General features: G+C 52.4%; 1 protein-coding gene across 4 annotated transcripts in view; it reads left to right on the plus strand.

The window, feature by feature from the left end:
• REXO1 (RNA exonuclease 1 homolog) overlaps positions 1-13348 on the plus strand; it is a 42787-nt gene extending 29439 nt beyond the window's left edge. For all 4 annotated transcript variants that reach the window (XM_086627636.1, XM_086627635.1, XM_086627637.1 and 1 more), the window contains exons 10-16: positions 1875-1988; positions 2624-2697; positions 6145-6255; positions 6605-6720; positions 6887-7025; positions 9558-9678; positions 10423-13348. In XM_086627636.1, the coding sequence (XP_086483762.1) occupies positions 1875-1988; positions 2624-2697; positions 6145-6255; positions 6605-6720; positions 6887-7025; positions 9558-9678; positions 10423-10511 (764 nt within the window). In that variant the 3' untranslated portion in view covers positions 10512-13348. The remainder of the gene's footprint in view (positions 1-1874; positions 1989-2623; positions 2698-6144; positions 6256-6604; positions 6721-6886; positions 7026-9557; positions 9679-10422) is intronic.
• The last annotated feature ends 1319 nt before the right edge of the window (positions 13349-14667 follow it).

The raw sequence follows: 14667 nt of genomic DNA on the forward strand, positions 1-14667 counted from the left end.
GTGGTGGAAGGTGTCCCTGCCCATGGCAGGGGGGTTGGAACTAGATGATCTTTAAGGTCCTTTCCAACCCAAACCATCCTATGATTCTGTGATATGTTACAACTGGAGACACCTGTCCTGCTTGCAACTGGTCTTTTTGCATAAAGATGTTCTTGGTCTCAGTGTGGAGGCGTTTGCTGCTGTTGTGATGGGTCTCCATGGCTGTGACCCCTGTCTCCGCAGGCCGTCTGGTCGCGGAGGGGAGGACCGTGGCTGCAGAAGTCTGCTGCGTTTCTAGAGGACGAGTTGCTTCAGCTTGTGTGTCACGAGAATGTTGGTTTTGACACAAGGTTTATAGTTTGTGGCATGGAGGGCCGCGAGGCTGGGTGAGGTTTCCAGTTGCTGCCAAAGAATGTGAATTGATCAGGTTGTCTCCCTGAATGAGCTGCCTTCGGTGCAGGTCTTGACTCCAAGTTCGTTGCACTGACCTGGACGCTGCTGCTGCAAGGGAAATGGTTGGAGAGAGGCTCCTTTCGGCATTTGACGCTCCCTTCTTCTGGGGAAGGATTTTTTTGTGTCTCTGTGCATGTGAACTGCTGTGCCAGTGGGATATGGACCAACACTGGGGCAGGCTGGTTTTGCAGTGGGTTGTTTGGTGGTTTGGATTGCACAGTTTTCTGCTTGGTCTCTTGACAGTGCTGGGCCAAGTAGTTCCCAAAAGCCCTTTTTGCAACTGGAGAAAACAATCCACAAGATGGGATCCTCCTCTGTCTGAGTTTTCTGAACTCCTGTAGCAGGATTTGTGCTTCTCAGACGCTGATTAGAGCAGGCCATGGTGCAGCAGGATAAAACACATACCTAGGATATACTTGAGGCGCCTTGTCACTTTGGAGGGACCTTGCTGAAGTGTGTTAAGTGCTCATCCATGTTAACACCTTGTGCCTACATTTGTCCTGTGGTTGCTGAAGCAACCTGTACGAAAGCTCTCTGGCATTAACCCTGTCAAGTACTGTATTTGTTAGAGGCCTTTTCTCCAGTTTACCAGCCAGCTCCTTTATACCATTCTGAGATCATGTTCCTGCTTCTCTTTCTGTGGTTTCCTGCAGATGTTGCAGGATCTTTGGATTTGTTCATGTTTAACTAAAGCTATTGCTTGTCTGTTACTGCTGTGACCGTGCTCAGTGGACAGAAACGGTCTAGACTGATGTTATGCAGAGCAGGGAATGTGCTACCAGCTTAAACGCTCACGCTGGAACTCGGGGAACTGCCTGGAGATGAGAAGCACGACAGTCAGCTCCTTTACTGTGGCTTTTTGCATCTCCCTTCTCCGAGTCGCGGGCAGTACAAGCAGAGATGGCCGGAGGGAGAGGGCTGTAACCGTGCCCTCGGTGGGCTGGGCTGTGTTTCCATTTTCAGATGCTGGAGAATCCTTACAGAAAAGCTGTGCCCAGGAAGAACTCGAATGCCATTTGGAAGTGACGAGGCACAGATCCCCTGGAAACCAGGCTTCATTAGCTCTGATGTCCAAAGAATGACTTATTTATCCTGTTTCTTAAAATAACTGTGTTAGAGTACAGTGTAATTTGTCGCGGATGGAGAAACAATGCCGTAAATGCTGATGTGAACTGTGAAGCTGATGGGCACCAAAAACACTAGAGAGTCTTTATATTTGCCTCTGAGAAGTGCTTGGGGGTAAATGCTGCAGGACAGCATTTTCAGAGGAGTTGCTGTGTCTTTTGGGGAGTTTGAAAAAACACTTGAAATCCTTTTTAACCAGAAAAGTTGTTTCAGCAGCGTTTGGGGCTTGAGTGGTTCTGATTTGCTTCTGCTTTGGCCGAGTTTAACTGGTGAAGGATTTCTAGCGACCTGACTCTTGCTTCTCTCTTCTCTTAAAGCCTCCTGCAGGATTTGTTGTCGCTGTGGCACCGAGTACATGGTCTCAGCCTCTGGAACCTGCATTCGAAAAGAGGAGTGTGTCCATCACTGGGGAAGGCTACGCAAGCAGAGAGGTATATCTTCAAGGAGAGCATAGTCACATCCTGCAGGCAGGGAGCCTGCCTCGGGCTTGAGTTGCTGTGCCACATTTTGTGGCTTTTGGGGCTTGTCATGCTCATGGGTTGTGACAGTTCCTAGTTCTGTCACTGGGTGGCCCTGCTGCTGCTGAAATAGCCTTGCAAAGAGCTGCTGAGAAGGAGTGGTTTGGTCCCGAAAATGTGACACTGGGGCTGGAGCAGAGGTTGTTCATCTTTCAGTTTAAAAAATAAAAGACAAAACAAACCTTCCTGTGCCTTTTGAAAATACCAGCCTTTTTAGGAGGCTGACTTGGGAGCACTAGACCTCTGTCACTGCCCAGGAGAGTTTACTGGTCTTGGGTGAATTCATTTGCAGCAAGACACTAACCTAGTTTGAGCTCTGCTGTGGTTTTCTGTCAGAGCATCCAAGCAGCTTCTGGAGTTTGTCTGCCTGAGTGTGAGAGACTTAAACTCTTTAGATTGCTGCACGCAAGTCCATACTTATTTTTCACCTTTGTGTGACACGTTACTGTTGCTGTGCTCATCCAGGGTCTCTCTGCACGTCAGAGCTAAAGTTTAGGTCTCTTGTTAACAGGACTCTTCTCTTTGACTCTTCTCTCTTGCTCTTTCAGTGCCAGGTGGATGGGAAACTCATTACAGCTGCTGCTCAGGAGCTGTGGGTTCACCAGGCTGTCAGGTTGCTAAAGTAAGTTATTGAGCAACACTTTTTTATTCTCAATGACTTTCGTTCTCTGCTTGCAGTGGTGATGGCTGTGGAATCGTTGCTTAAGCCTGTAGAAGAATGGTGGCTTCCCTTAAGGGGGAAAGCAAGTACTTCTTGAATGTCTTTTGCTATGCAAAGGAAAGAAAATTCAGTGTTTGGTAGGAAGGAGGAGACTCGGATGTCTGGAGTGAGGTGGTTTCATTTGTTCTAAGCAAATGCCAGTGGATTAAGCTGCCCAGCAAAAGCTCAGGTACAGACTTCTTTAGAGAAACATTGAGGAAGTGAGAAAAAAAAAAAGGAATTTCCTTTTAAGGAGCAGTCTCAAGGCCTCGACAACAGTGTGCCAAAACCTTTTTCCCATTTTTTCCTTTCACAGATGGCTGTGCTACGGTAACTTTCTGCTGTAGGCCAAATCTTTTCTTAGTTTTCCATGTACTGCATGCCTTTTGTTGTATTAAGGGGAGGAACCTTCCCAAGGAGCCTGTTGTAACTCATAAATATTCCTTCTCTTGAGGAGGGAGGGCGGGGAAGGGATCTCAGCACTAGGAGGCAGAATGAAAAACCTGCTCAGGAATAGAGTTTTGGCCCTTTGATAGAACTGAACACTGTTTGGGACACCTTTGCACGGGTAGTTTGTTCTGTTTTTCCTTAGGCAACAGGAGAGTTGGCTTCCCAGCCTGGCATCACGGGTCCTCTCGAGCCATTGACCGCAGGGAGCAATCTGTCCTTCGCCTCTCCCTCAGCTCTCTGCGGATGCTCCTTGTCGTTATTTCAGTGGCATTTGTACGTTTGGCAGCTGCTGTGCAGGGCAGAGGACCGTGATGCAGAACCAAGTGCGAGGGGATCTAAAAGGGTCATGTCCGGTGGAAGGGGCTCCCAGAATGTACCTGTTATAAGGCACCTTCTGTCCCACTGTTTTGAAGACCTCAAGTGATCCAGGGCCAGCAAGGCTGGCTGGCGGTTCTGGAGAGCTGTGTGCCCTTCTTGTTCTGGCCAAAAGCTAGAGCTAGGAAGTGAATTCGGGGGCAAAATTCAAGGCTTGTTAAAATAGGAAGAATTGTCTATATGGGCACCCTAAGAGCCTGCCCTGCACAGTGTGAAGCGTGGGTGGGATCAGGCAGGCTGCTACTTCTCCTGGTTCTTTTTCATGTGAAATGAGGATCTCTTTTTAATCAGTGTTCCAAAAAACATCCAGCAGGGAAGTCAAGAGAAATTGATGGGGCTATAAAAACATGACTTCTCTGCATGTTTTTGCGTGGCTGTTGTAGACCATAAAACCTCATGGCCTTTTAGGAAACACACAATCTCTCTAATAGCCTCTTACTCAACGAAGCATGCCGCCAGCGCGCCGGGGCTCAGGCTGCCTTTCACATCTGCCTCCTGGTTGTTGTGCTGCTGCAGAGCGCTGTGTTCCGGTTTTCTTGGTTTTCTCATCCAAAACCAGTGAGTTTCACAGCACCCTTTGGTAGATTTAAGGTTGGAGTCCGCAGCCTGCTCGGGATGAGAGTGCAATGAGATATTGGGATGTCTGAGCTACTGGGGAGCACGGTGTCTCTTCAGCTTAGAAGGAGGGCACTGAAAACAGCAAATATTTGTCATAAGTAACTAGATCTGTAGCTGGTTAGAAAGGCATGTCTGTGTCTTTTCCTTCCAAATACCTTTGAGATTTGCTTCTGGATCTGGCTGCAGTTGGCCAGTGTGGCAGGAGATGGCAGGATGGAGCTGCGCTGGTACCTGATGCTCCCAGGAGCCGAGTCTGGAGCTGCTACTCTTTGAGATAACTGAATCTGCTTCTTTCTCTGGTCTGAAAAACAGAAACAACTTTTCTGCCCTCCTCTCCACAAGGAAGAATTGAACAGGACATCGACTAGTGTAGAAAAACACCTATTTTTTTTTTCCTTCCCTTCCCTTTCCTGCCCAGTTATATTGTATTACAGAAGGAGAGAAGGGATCAAGCTGCAAGGGAGAGAAATGTTTACTGTCTGTTGGTCTGGTGATCTGCTCTACCCTTTTCTTGGCCCGTGAATCTGACTGTTTTGCCATAGATGCAGAATGGGCAAGTGTGGCCTCTTGCTCCTGGGAAGCAACGAACCATGCGGCGTTTGAGCAGGGCTGGTGTTGGATGCAGGGAGAGATTGGGCTCAGTGTTGGCCCAGCTGCCTCATTAACTTCAAATGATGCAGTTCTCTGTACTCTGGCTGCGCCTGCAGTAATAAACTGTGCAGGAAAATACGCCAATCCTCACTTTGATTGACCCTCTGCCTACAGGTTTCAGCTTTACAAGTGCCTCACTTCCTCTTCTCTCCAGTCTGTCCTGAGATGAACAAGTACAGTTTGATTCCCTGTAGGGTCAGACCTGTGAGAAGCACGAGGAAGGAGGCTGCGGTTGTGCACAAATACGCTGAGATTTAGGGATAGACAAACAAACCAAAAAACCCCACTGGGGAATAAGGGGTCACCTCTGGGTGTGGTGCAGCAGTTAAATTTGACCTAAAACCATGTCAGTGGGCAAAAGGCAGTCGCAACCTCTGTCTTGTCCTCCATACATGGTCCTGCTTCCCCACTGGTGCAGGTAACTGGATCAGTGCAGTCACCCAGTGTAAAGCTCCCCCTGCAAAGGCTTTCAGGCTGGCCAGGTAGGGTGGGATCTGTGCCTGCGGAGGAGAGCAGAGTGGGAGTAGTGCCTGTTGCAGCAGCAGCTTTGTCTTGCATGGGCTTAAGCCACTCCTGAAATCACTCCCTGAGTTTTCCTGCTGGCTCAATGAGCTCTTCTGTGCAGGATCTTGTTGACTGTAGAGCTTTACCTGGGGATAATGAAGAGTGGTTGGAAATACTCTCTATTTATTGCCTCAAGTGCTGGTAGGGGGTAGCTCCTGTTTGTCTGCAAACTGTCTGGTTTTAGAATACAGTGGCTTTTATTTGTATGCACACACTGATATTTTCTGGTACTTTGTTACATCAGTTTCTCATGCCATCTGTGGGCTATGATCCACCTGATGTTAGTGCTCAAACAGGGATGTCTGGGATTAGAACCCTGCACCTGGGCACGTCTCGGCCGCGAGCTGAACCAGGAACCAGCAGCTGGAGTTAGATCAGTGTAAGATGTCATTGTGTACTTTTCTGAGTAATTCTGCTCCCAGTTGAAAGTTGAAAGCTGCTTGTCCCTAGATGTGGGATGTGTGGCTCCCATGTGAGCTGTCATGGTGCTGCTAGCCCTGATCTGGCTTGGGAATCGGGGCTGCACATGGCTATGTTTGCTGTTGCGGTGACCTTCTCAGACTGACTGGTAGGCAAAACTTACTCCTTATGAATGGTTAGAAATGATTAAAAAAAGTTATTTTTGTTCAAATGAGAGGTTCTATTGAAGTGGACTTCTTGGATTCTTGTTCCTATCATCAACAATTGTCCTTTTTTTTTTTTTCCTTTTAGCAACATGTCCATGATGGGCGAAAGGAGAGCCTTGATGGCTTTGTGAAGACTTTTGAGAAGTTGCCTACAACTGATGGCTACCCTGGAATCTACGCGTTAGACTGTGAAATGGTGGGTCCCTAATGATAGGGGCAATGCATGAGCAAAAAACGCTTCTTGAGGAAGGCTGAGGGTGCGATACAAGTGGCTGAAGGAAAACTCAGTTTCCTTACCATCCTCTTTCCTTTATGCTGTGGACTCTAAACCACACAAGTCTTGTACGTTTAAATTAATTAGTGTTGGCAATGTGTGCTTCATTTGGGGACTCCGTGTGAAAAGCTGTAGCTAGTTGGCCGATATCGAGCAGTGTTTGCTGGCTGGCCGTGCAATTTGGGAGCTGCAGCACCTCGGTGAATGGCTCCATTGACACCCTGCTGGGGTTGGCATGCGCTTGTCTTCATGTCTGCTCTCTCGCTTGCAGTGCTACACTAAGCAAGGACTGGAGCTGACAAGAGTAACTGTGATCAACTCTGACCTGAAAGTGGTGTACGACACCTTCGTCAAACCGGACACCAAAGTGGTGGACTATAACACCAGGTAAGGTCAGTCTGCCGTGGGTCCGAGGTCTGTGCTCAGAATCAGGAGCTTAGGGGGACTGGCTGGGAGCACTCCGTTGACCACCACTTCTTAATGACTGAGATGCTTTGGGTCTTGAGGTGTTCCTTTAGTGAAGGAAGGCCTCCTTTCTGCCCTTGCTCTGCAGATTCTCAGGTGTGACAGAAGAAGACCTGGAGAACACTAGTATCACCCTGCGGGATGTCCAAGCCGTCCTACTGAACATGTTCAGTGCAGATACCATATTGATAGGGCACAGCTTGGAAAGCGACTTATTTGCACTAAAGGTAACTTGCATGTCTTGTGTTTACATCTCCCTCTGGTCCTTTCCCACCCTGGTGTGTGTTAAATGTCTCCTTTAAATTTAGGAACTGTTTATTTCCGAGAACCAGGAGGATGCAGTCTCTGGGCCAGTGGGCAGCTGTCTGTCGGGGAAGAGCAAGAGAGTGGGTTATGTGTGTCACTGGTGGTGTGGTGTCACCCCAGCTGTTAGTGACTGGTGCTGCCCAGGGTGACAGACCTCTCTAGAGGTGACTGGGGAGGGTGAATAGAGCAGGGCTGGTTGGAAGGACTGACCTCAAATCGTTTGCCTTTCCCCCTTGTCCATATAGTCTAGAATCCTCTGTTGGTGTCAGCATCCTTTGACTGGATTGAAGATGTGCTCAGCGAGGGTCAGGGCATGAACAGGGGAGGCTCTGGGGCCCGCTGTGCCCTCTGGATGTCCACAGTGACTGTTGTAGAAACAGGACAAGCCTCTTCGTTGTCTCTGCCACTGGAGATAATTCTCATGGTTTCTCTTCTAATGTTAAAATGTCTGTTTCCTCTGAGTGAGGTTCTCTGCCTGCTTCGCCGTGATTTCAGTGTTACTTTGATCAAGCTGTTTTGACCTTTCATCTGTCTTGTTCCTGCCTGCCCCTCGTCAGTCCAGCCTGTGCCTATCTCCACCGCCCCGCGAGGGAGGGCTGTCCTCTCCCCTCGCGCTCTGAGCATGGGTCCCCAGGGGCTTGCCCAGGGTCACCAAGCAGCGTGCGGCAGGCAGGCGCCGAGTCTTTAGTCTGTGCTCACAAGCCAGAACTTCCTTCAGCCATTCCTTATCACGCAGCTGCTTTGATGAAGAAGCTGTGGCCGCCAGCTCACGGCGGTGGTTTGGAAGCAGGAGGTTTTAATGCCTGCAAAGCGCTTTACCTCTCCATGGCACCCTTTATCCCCAGCCTCTCGGAGAGTTCATCATCATCATCCAAACATTATTTACAGTTTTATCAGCACGAGATGACTGCGTTGGCCTCTTAGAGGCATGATTTTTTCTCTTAGCCTCGCAGCCGCTGCCAAGAGAAGGAACCCGAGAGCAATCTAGCAGAGCGTGGCAGGCAGCGGCGTGTCGAGTCGGAGCGTCTGCAGGTTGTGGCAGTACGGTCGGCATCTCGCTAATGGCCCTGACAAGCTCCAAATGGTGACAGCATTTCAATTTTTACTTAAAGCTATATTATCCTGTTTCCTCAGTCTTCCCCATCTACATAAGGAATTATCATTGTGCCTGGGCGGGCGCCAAACTTGGCTGCGGTCGAGGAGAGATTATCCGTAACGTTGGCGGTTTTGTACTCCGAAGAGCGCAGCAGGTTGTTTCTGTTAAGCTGCAGCTCTTCTCAGGTGTCCACGGTGCTGGGCTGTGAAACTAGTAGTGACGAAGTTATGGGTTGTCGTGCAACATGAGCTGGTGCCTAGGAAGAGTCGAGGCAGAGCAGGAGTCTGGATTATCAGGGTCCTGTCTCGAGTCATCCTGTGTCGAGACTCGCAGAGCCGTCTTCTGGTCAGACGTACGGGTTTCTCTCCGAGACCTGGCGTTTTACTGCTGTACTAGTGATGTGGGACTGCCTTCATCCACCTTCCTTTGGCTCTCACTGAACACGTATTCTTGGCAGCAGAGGGTTAATCTTGTCTTAACTTAAGAGTAAGAAATTAGTATTTTAAAAAAAGCCAGCTTGCCCTGTGTTTATGGCCTCTGTCAGGGGAGGCAGCATGTTGACCTCTTCGGCATCTTCAGTTCCTCCAGCACGATGACACTTCATACCTAGAGGACAGCAAACCTCTTGCCCCCCCTGTGTGCCCAGGCACTTTGAGCCAAACATGGGACCGGCCAGGGCCACCCTCCCATCCGCTGTGTAGTCCCATATGCCCCGAAGCACAAGATCTCCTGTCCCATTTCATCCTTGCTAAGCTGGTGCTGGTTAAAAACTTCCTGTTGACTCATTGCTGACGGACTGGAGGATTTCAGGTCGGTTTGCACCTTGAAGGTTAGGTCTTTTCTGCAGAAGCAGTGTGATGTACAATGGGTTAGGTACAGCTTTGGGTTGTACGTCCTTCCCACCTCAATTCACATCTTGGGAAGCAGTTGAAAGGCTGTTACAAGCTTCATGGAGTCAACTGGTTCCTTGGCTTAGTTTCTCATTGTGAAAGACACTCTCAGAGGTATGCCAGCTTGTCCAGGCCAGGGAATTAAGGATTGACCTGTCCTGTCGTTTGAGTTACACAAACTGAATCAGCCCTGAGTTTCTGCTGCTTTGAATGTGCAGATGGACAGGGCTTTGGGGCAGATGTGTTGGCTGGTAGAACACTGGGAAGCCTGTGTGCACATACGCTTTGGGGGAGAGTCATCTTTGAGTCAGCCAGAGCCTCTTGCAAGACTGGTTGGGTTGGAGCTTGGCGATAGCGTTACAGAGAGCCTGACTGGAAGATTGCTTCAGCATGGCTAATCCTAAGGAGAGTCCGTCCCTGTAGGAGGGGGAAAATAAGCATGTTTTTTTCCCGCTTCGTCCCTCCAGCTTATCCATGGCACAGTGGTGGATACTGCGATCGTCTTTCCCCACCGGCTGGGTTTGCCTTACAAACGGGCTCTCCGGACGCTGATGGCAGACTACCTCAAGCGCATCATCCAGGACAATGGTAAGACCAAGGAGAAGCTGAGAATGAGGGTCTCATGTCCCATCCCACCTGGATGTGGGCTCCTTGGACCTGTCTTCCTCTGCTCTCCCCAAGCCCCATCCTCTTGCTCCTGATCTTTTTTTCCTTCCTAGCCTCTGGCAGTAGCTGTGAATGGGCCATGAAGGCTCTGCCATACACTGTTTCATTTTGAACCCTGTTCTGAGGGCCAGCAGCACTTGCTTCCTCCCTCTCTGTGCTAAGTGGGGACCAGAGGAGTGGTGGGAGAAGGCCAGAGGTAGCTCTGTCAAGGCCATGTCATGCCCTCCCTTCTCTGGAAAACAGAGATTGACCTTTCTCTTTGAAGCATGGCATGTTCCTTTCTGTCTCCCTTGAGCGCATTGGAAACATGCTGCTGGGGAGATTGATGCTGCTCTGACCAGCTACCCATAGCCTGAGGGCCTACAGGCTAGCAGGACTTCAGCCCTTAATTTAAACAAGGGAACGGTGTCGAGCTGAAGTGCAGCAAAAAATGTGGTTAGTGGAAATTCTTCTACTTTAAATCCATCACGGTGGTTCGTGGTGATCAGAGATGCACCTGTGGCTGCTGTGGCAGAGGGCAGTGGGCAGCTGGGCCAGCAGTGTCAGGCAGGACCCGTCTCAGGAAGCCTTCCTGTGTGCTTTGTGCTGTGAGCAGGCAGCTCCGGGGCAGTGGAGGGGCTGCCTGAGCTGGGATGGTAACCGCCATCCTTGTCTTTCTGACCCCAGTGGAAGGGCACGACTCCAGCGAGGATGCCAGAGCTTGCATGGAGCTGATGGTCTGGAAGATCAAAGAAGATGCTAAAGTGAAACGATGACTTGCGCTTTCTCTCTCTCCTCTTCCTCCTCCACCTCTTTGAAGCAGTGCAATAAATGCTCAGAGTAACACTGTCCACCTGTACGCAGCAGCATGCTACCCCAGACTCCCCGTGCACTCGCAGGTATCTATGGGACTCCAGGACTGCTGCTGGCGCAGTGGAATGGCACCAGCTCACTGCTTGCAGGTCCCTGTGTCCAGGTAGTGGCTCTCAGATCCTCTTTACTCCACCTGAGGGATATTCTGTGGTACAACAGTTGCCGTGTAGGCATGGCAGAGTGGTTTTGAGTAGCACAACCAGAGAGAACTTCTTGGTTCCTAGGAGAAGCTTTTAGAGGTAGGTTGGATATGTGCAGAAGGATCTTTCTGGTTCAGTTAAAGGTAGATCTTTTTTTTTTTTTTTTTTTTTTTCTCAAATCTAACTTAAGTTGCCTCTGTGCTCCAAAGCTGGTAGATTCATTCCTGCAGTGTTTGGAGATGGGGGAAAATGGAAGAAAGTTGGGCAGGAAGCTGTAAAGTGAGTGGATTGTATAGCTGGTGTGTGAACGGCAAGCAAGGGCCGGTGAGAGCCGAGGATCAAGCTGTCTGGAAGGAGATCCTAGTGCAGACCCGCTGTGGAGGAGAAAGCCAGAGCTGCGAGAGAGGGAAGCTGTGTCTGAGAGCCCGAATTGGGAGCAGCAGGTCAGAGAGGAGTAAGATGGTGTCAGGAATTGCCACCTGCTGTCACCCAGGTGATCCCTCCAGTGAGGGCTGGCGTCCTGGTTCTGCAATTGCTGCAAAAGGGAGAAGCCACAAGTGTCAGACCTTGCCCCAAGCTCAGGGAGCCATGTCTGCAGCAGGGAGGCAAGGGACAGCAGGGCTGGGACGAACCAGCCCCCGGAGCCACATGGCAACTTGCAGCCTTCCAGGGGAGGACAGCGGTAAGAGCAGGCATCGAGTCTTTTGGGTTAGGACAAGCTGTCCTTGCCCTGACCTTGGGCTTTCAGCGTGTCTCCAGCAAGCTTATACGTAGGGATCAAGGTTTTTTTTTGGGGGGACACCTAGGTGCAGCTAAGACTGCACTATATGGTGGCCCCTGGCACTGTATGGTGGCCCCTGGCAGTCTGCAGAACTCCCCATCGGTCTGTCCCTGATAGCAGGGGCTCGATGCAGGCAAAAGCAAAAGCAATAGATAAAATTATACTTTTAAACTAGTTTACATGTCGGGTGTTTTAAGAAGAGCAAAAGACCCAGTTCTGTTTGTCCACCTCCCTGGACAAAAGCAATTGTCAAAGGCGCGTGTCTCTGTCACGCTTGCAGCAGCGGGGGCAGGAGCACGGGCACAGCGGGCGGCTCTGGCGGTCGGTCTGTGCCCGGGCTGTGTTGCTGTTGGGGGGCAAACAGCTGAGGGAGACGGTCCCTGATAGATGAGGTCTCTTAGCTGAGGTCCAGGCAGCAGCTCAGCCCCGTTATCAGAGCAGCGATCACCTCGCCCCTCCCCAGCAGCACTGGCATCGCTTCCCAGCGGTGCCAGCCCCATGGCCCTGGCATGGGCTGCCCGTGTTGCCCTGGTGGCAGTGGGACAGGGGAGCTGCTGGCTTTCGGTTTCTGTCGGAGCTGAGGCTGTCCTGCTCCTTTGTACCCGCGCCGGTGGTGATGGGCTCAGAGCTGAGGGACATGCTGCGTGTCCCTGGGTGTGCCCTGCTGACCTGTCCCCTCTCCGTGGCCAGCATGGCGGTGGGGAGAGCCACGGGGCTGGGCTGTGTGCCACGGGCAGGGATGTCTTGCTCGGGCCCCTCTGCGCGGGCCAGTGGGTGCTAGCACGTGCACAAGCCCTGGGAGGCTCTCCCTGACCCACTGCTGCCTTCAGAGGTGAGGATGTGGCTTCCAGACCTGTGCCAGGCTCTCCTGAAGCCACCAGGAGAAGTGGGGGCTGTAAAGGCTCCTGTTACTGCCGAGCACTCTGTTTGCTCTGGCGGGCAGTGGCACAGGCTCCCAGCCCGTTCCTTACCTCAAATTCCAGCCGTGCAGCTCCATGCCGCTCCCCCAGCGCTCCGCAGGGCACATCCCGTCCAGCTGCCCTTGCAGCCCGCAGCGTTGCAGCCACCTCCTTCCCTGCCACGGGGCTTCCACCTCGAGCAGCCTCCCAACACCTTCTCCCGTCCCCCTCTCCCGTTGCCTGCAGGGAACGATCCTGTTCCAGCCCAGGCCGTGGGAGAGATGGAGAGAAAGTTCAGTGCTTCCTAACCAGGGAAGGGAAGGTTTGTTCCCGCTTCTGCCTTTTTCCCCTTGCTCACCCCGATGTTTATCGTCACCCCTGGCTGCAGCGACGGAGCATGCCTGGAGCAGCCGTGTTAGATTTCCACGCCAGCTCTTGCCTCGAGGTTCCCCCGTTACTCGACAGCCCGTCCCAGCTCCCCGGCCCTCTCCCGTAGCAGCTGCCTTCCCTTGGAAAAGCCGGTGCGTTCCTAACCGGCGTACGGTGTCCTGCTTGGGTTGCTTGGCTTGATCCCGCTGCTCGGGCTTGGGGAAGGCAGAGCATGGCTGCAGGCTGCGTTGCTCCAGGCGTGAGTCCTGCCGGGCCACCGGACCTCGGTTGTCTCCCCTTCTTTTCCCCACGGTTCAGCTGAGACCACCTAAAAGGAGGCTTTGGAGTGGAGTGGGGGGGGGAGGTTGCCTGTCTTGTGGGATGTTGGTGGGAAAGCGGACCACTTCCACCCGCGCCGTCGGTGCCACGGGCTGCCGTCGCCTCCGCCCCCGGGTGCCGTAACACTGTAAAACCAGAGGTTTGTGGTTGCTAAGAGGTTTTTGGGTTGTACAGAACTATTGTAACCTGTAACTTTTTGTAATTGTTTTTAATAAAAGGGTGTTGACTAGACACGCGCTCCCGAGTCTGGGTCTGCTCTGCCTGCGGCTGGAGCGGGGAGGGTGGGTGCTGGAGCCATCCTGGAGGCGGGGAGGGCTCGGACAGGCTCCCCTGGTGCATCCCTTCAACTTCCAGCCACTGTTATTCCCTCTGTGGCTTCTCAAAGTGGCTCTGCAGCGGATCCCAGCCTTCCCCCAGCACTTGTCACCAGCTTCGCAGCTCTCAGCGGTCCGCGCCTCTCCGCAGCACGTCGGCCTGCCGGGGCGAGCCGAGGAGCGGGAGGAAAGGAGGCGAAACCGGTGCCGCAAAAGTCCAGGCCAACCCCTGGGATGCGAGACGAGGTGATGCCCGCAGTGCCTGGGCTGGCATGGGCCATGTCCCCGCTCTGTGCAGACCATTCTCGTCCCCCCACGCCACTGGGCAGTAGCCGGGGCAGGTCCTGGCACCTCTTCCCTCTGTCCTGGATCTGGAGTGAGAACCCAGGAGCGCCGGCACCCGCCTCGGCGTCCTCCCACCGCCTGACCGGGCTCCCCAGGAGAGCCCGTATCAATCTCGCAAATGGGGCAGGAATTAAAGTGCCAAGTGAAGGAGCTGATTCAGCACAGAGGAAGAGGTGAAGGTAAAAAGTTCAAATAAAAAAATAATGGGCTATTAGATGACCTCACTGGCAATGTGTTTTATTTAACGTGCCAGCGACGGCTTGGCAGTGGCAGCGGTTACTTAGGATGCTGTAAAAGCCGTGGCTGACCTGTGTTCTCAGCCACCTTTATGGGCTTTGGAGGTGCTGGGTGTGCCGAGCTCCGGCGTTCATCACCTCCTGGGTGCCGGCCCTGCCCCTGCGGGATGGGTGGTCCCTCTCCTCCCACCGTGTCCCCTCTTGCAGGTCACCTCTGCTGTGTGGGGCTGCCAGAGGGAGACTGACACCCCGAGGTGACACCCCGAGGTGACACCAGCCATCGGGGAACTCCAGTAGTGCCTGAAGCATTTTGCTTTGCCGCGTTTTTGGAGGGTGGAAGGGACCCTCTGAGTCCGCTCTGGGTCAGGGGCTGAAGCAGGTGGGATTTTTAGGGTTGCAAGAGCCCTGGTCCCAGCTGAGCACCGGTCACCCAGCCTCGGGTGTGCAGATGGACACGTGGATGGACAGACGGACACCGCTGCTGCAGGTTGTGCGTTCAATATCTGGCCCTGGAACACTCCGTATCCCGAGGGTGCTGCCGGAGCTGGGGCATCGCCAACAGAAACCCCAACGAGGGGATTTCTTGCTCTCCGAAACTTCTGCCCCTTTGGAGAGCATCACCTCTGCTCGGCGCTG

The sequence above is a fragment of the Tauraco erythrolophus genome, chromosome 28 (assembly GCF_009769465.1).
Source record: "Tauraco erythrolophus isolate bTauEry1 chromosome 28, bTauEry1.pri, whole genome shotgun sequence".
Lineage (NCBI taxonomy): Eukaryota > Metazoa > Chordata > Aves > Musophagiformes > Musophagidae > Tauraco > Tauraco erythrolophus.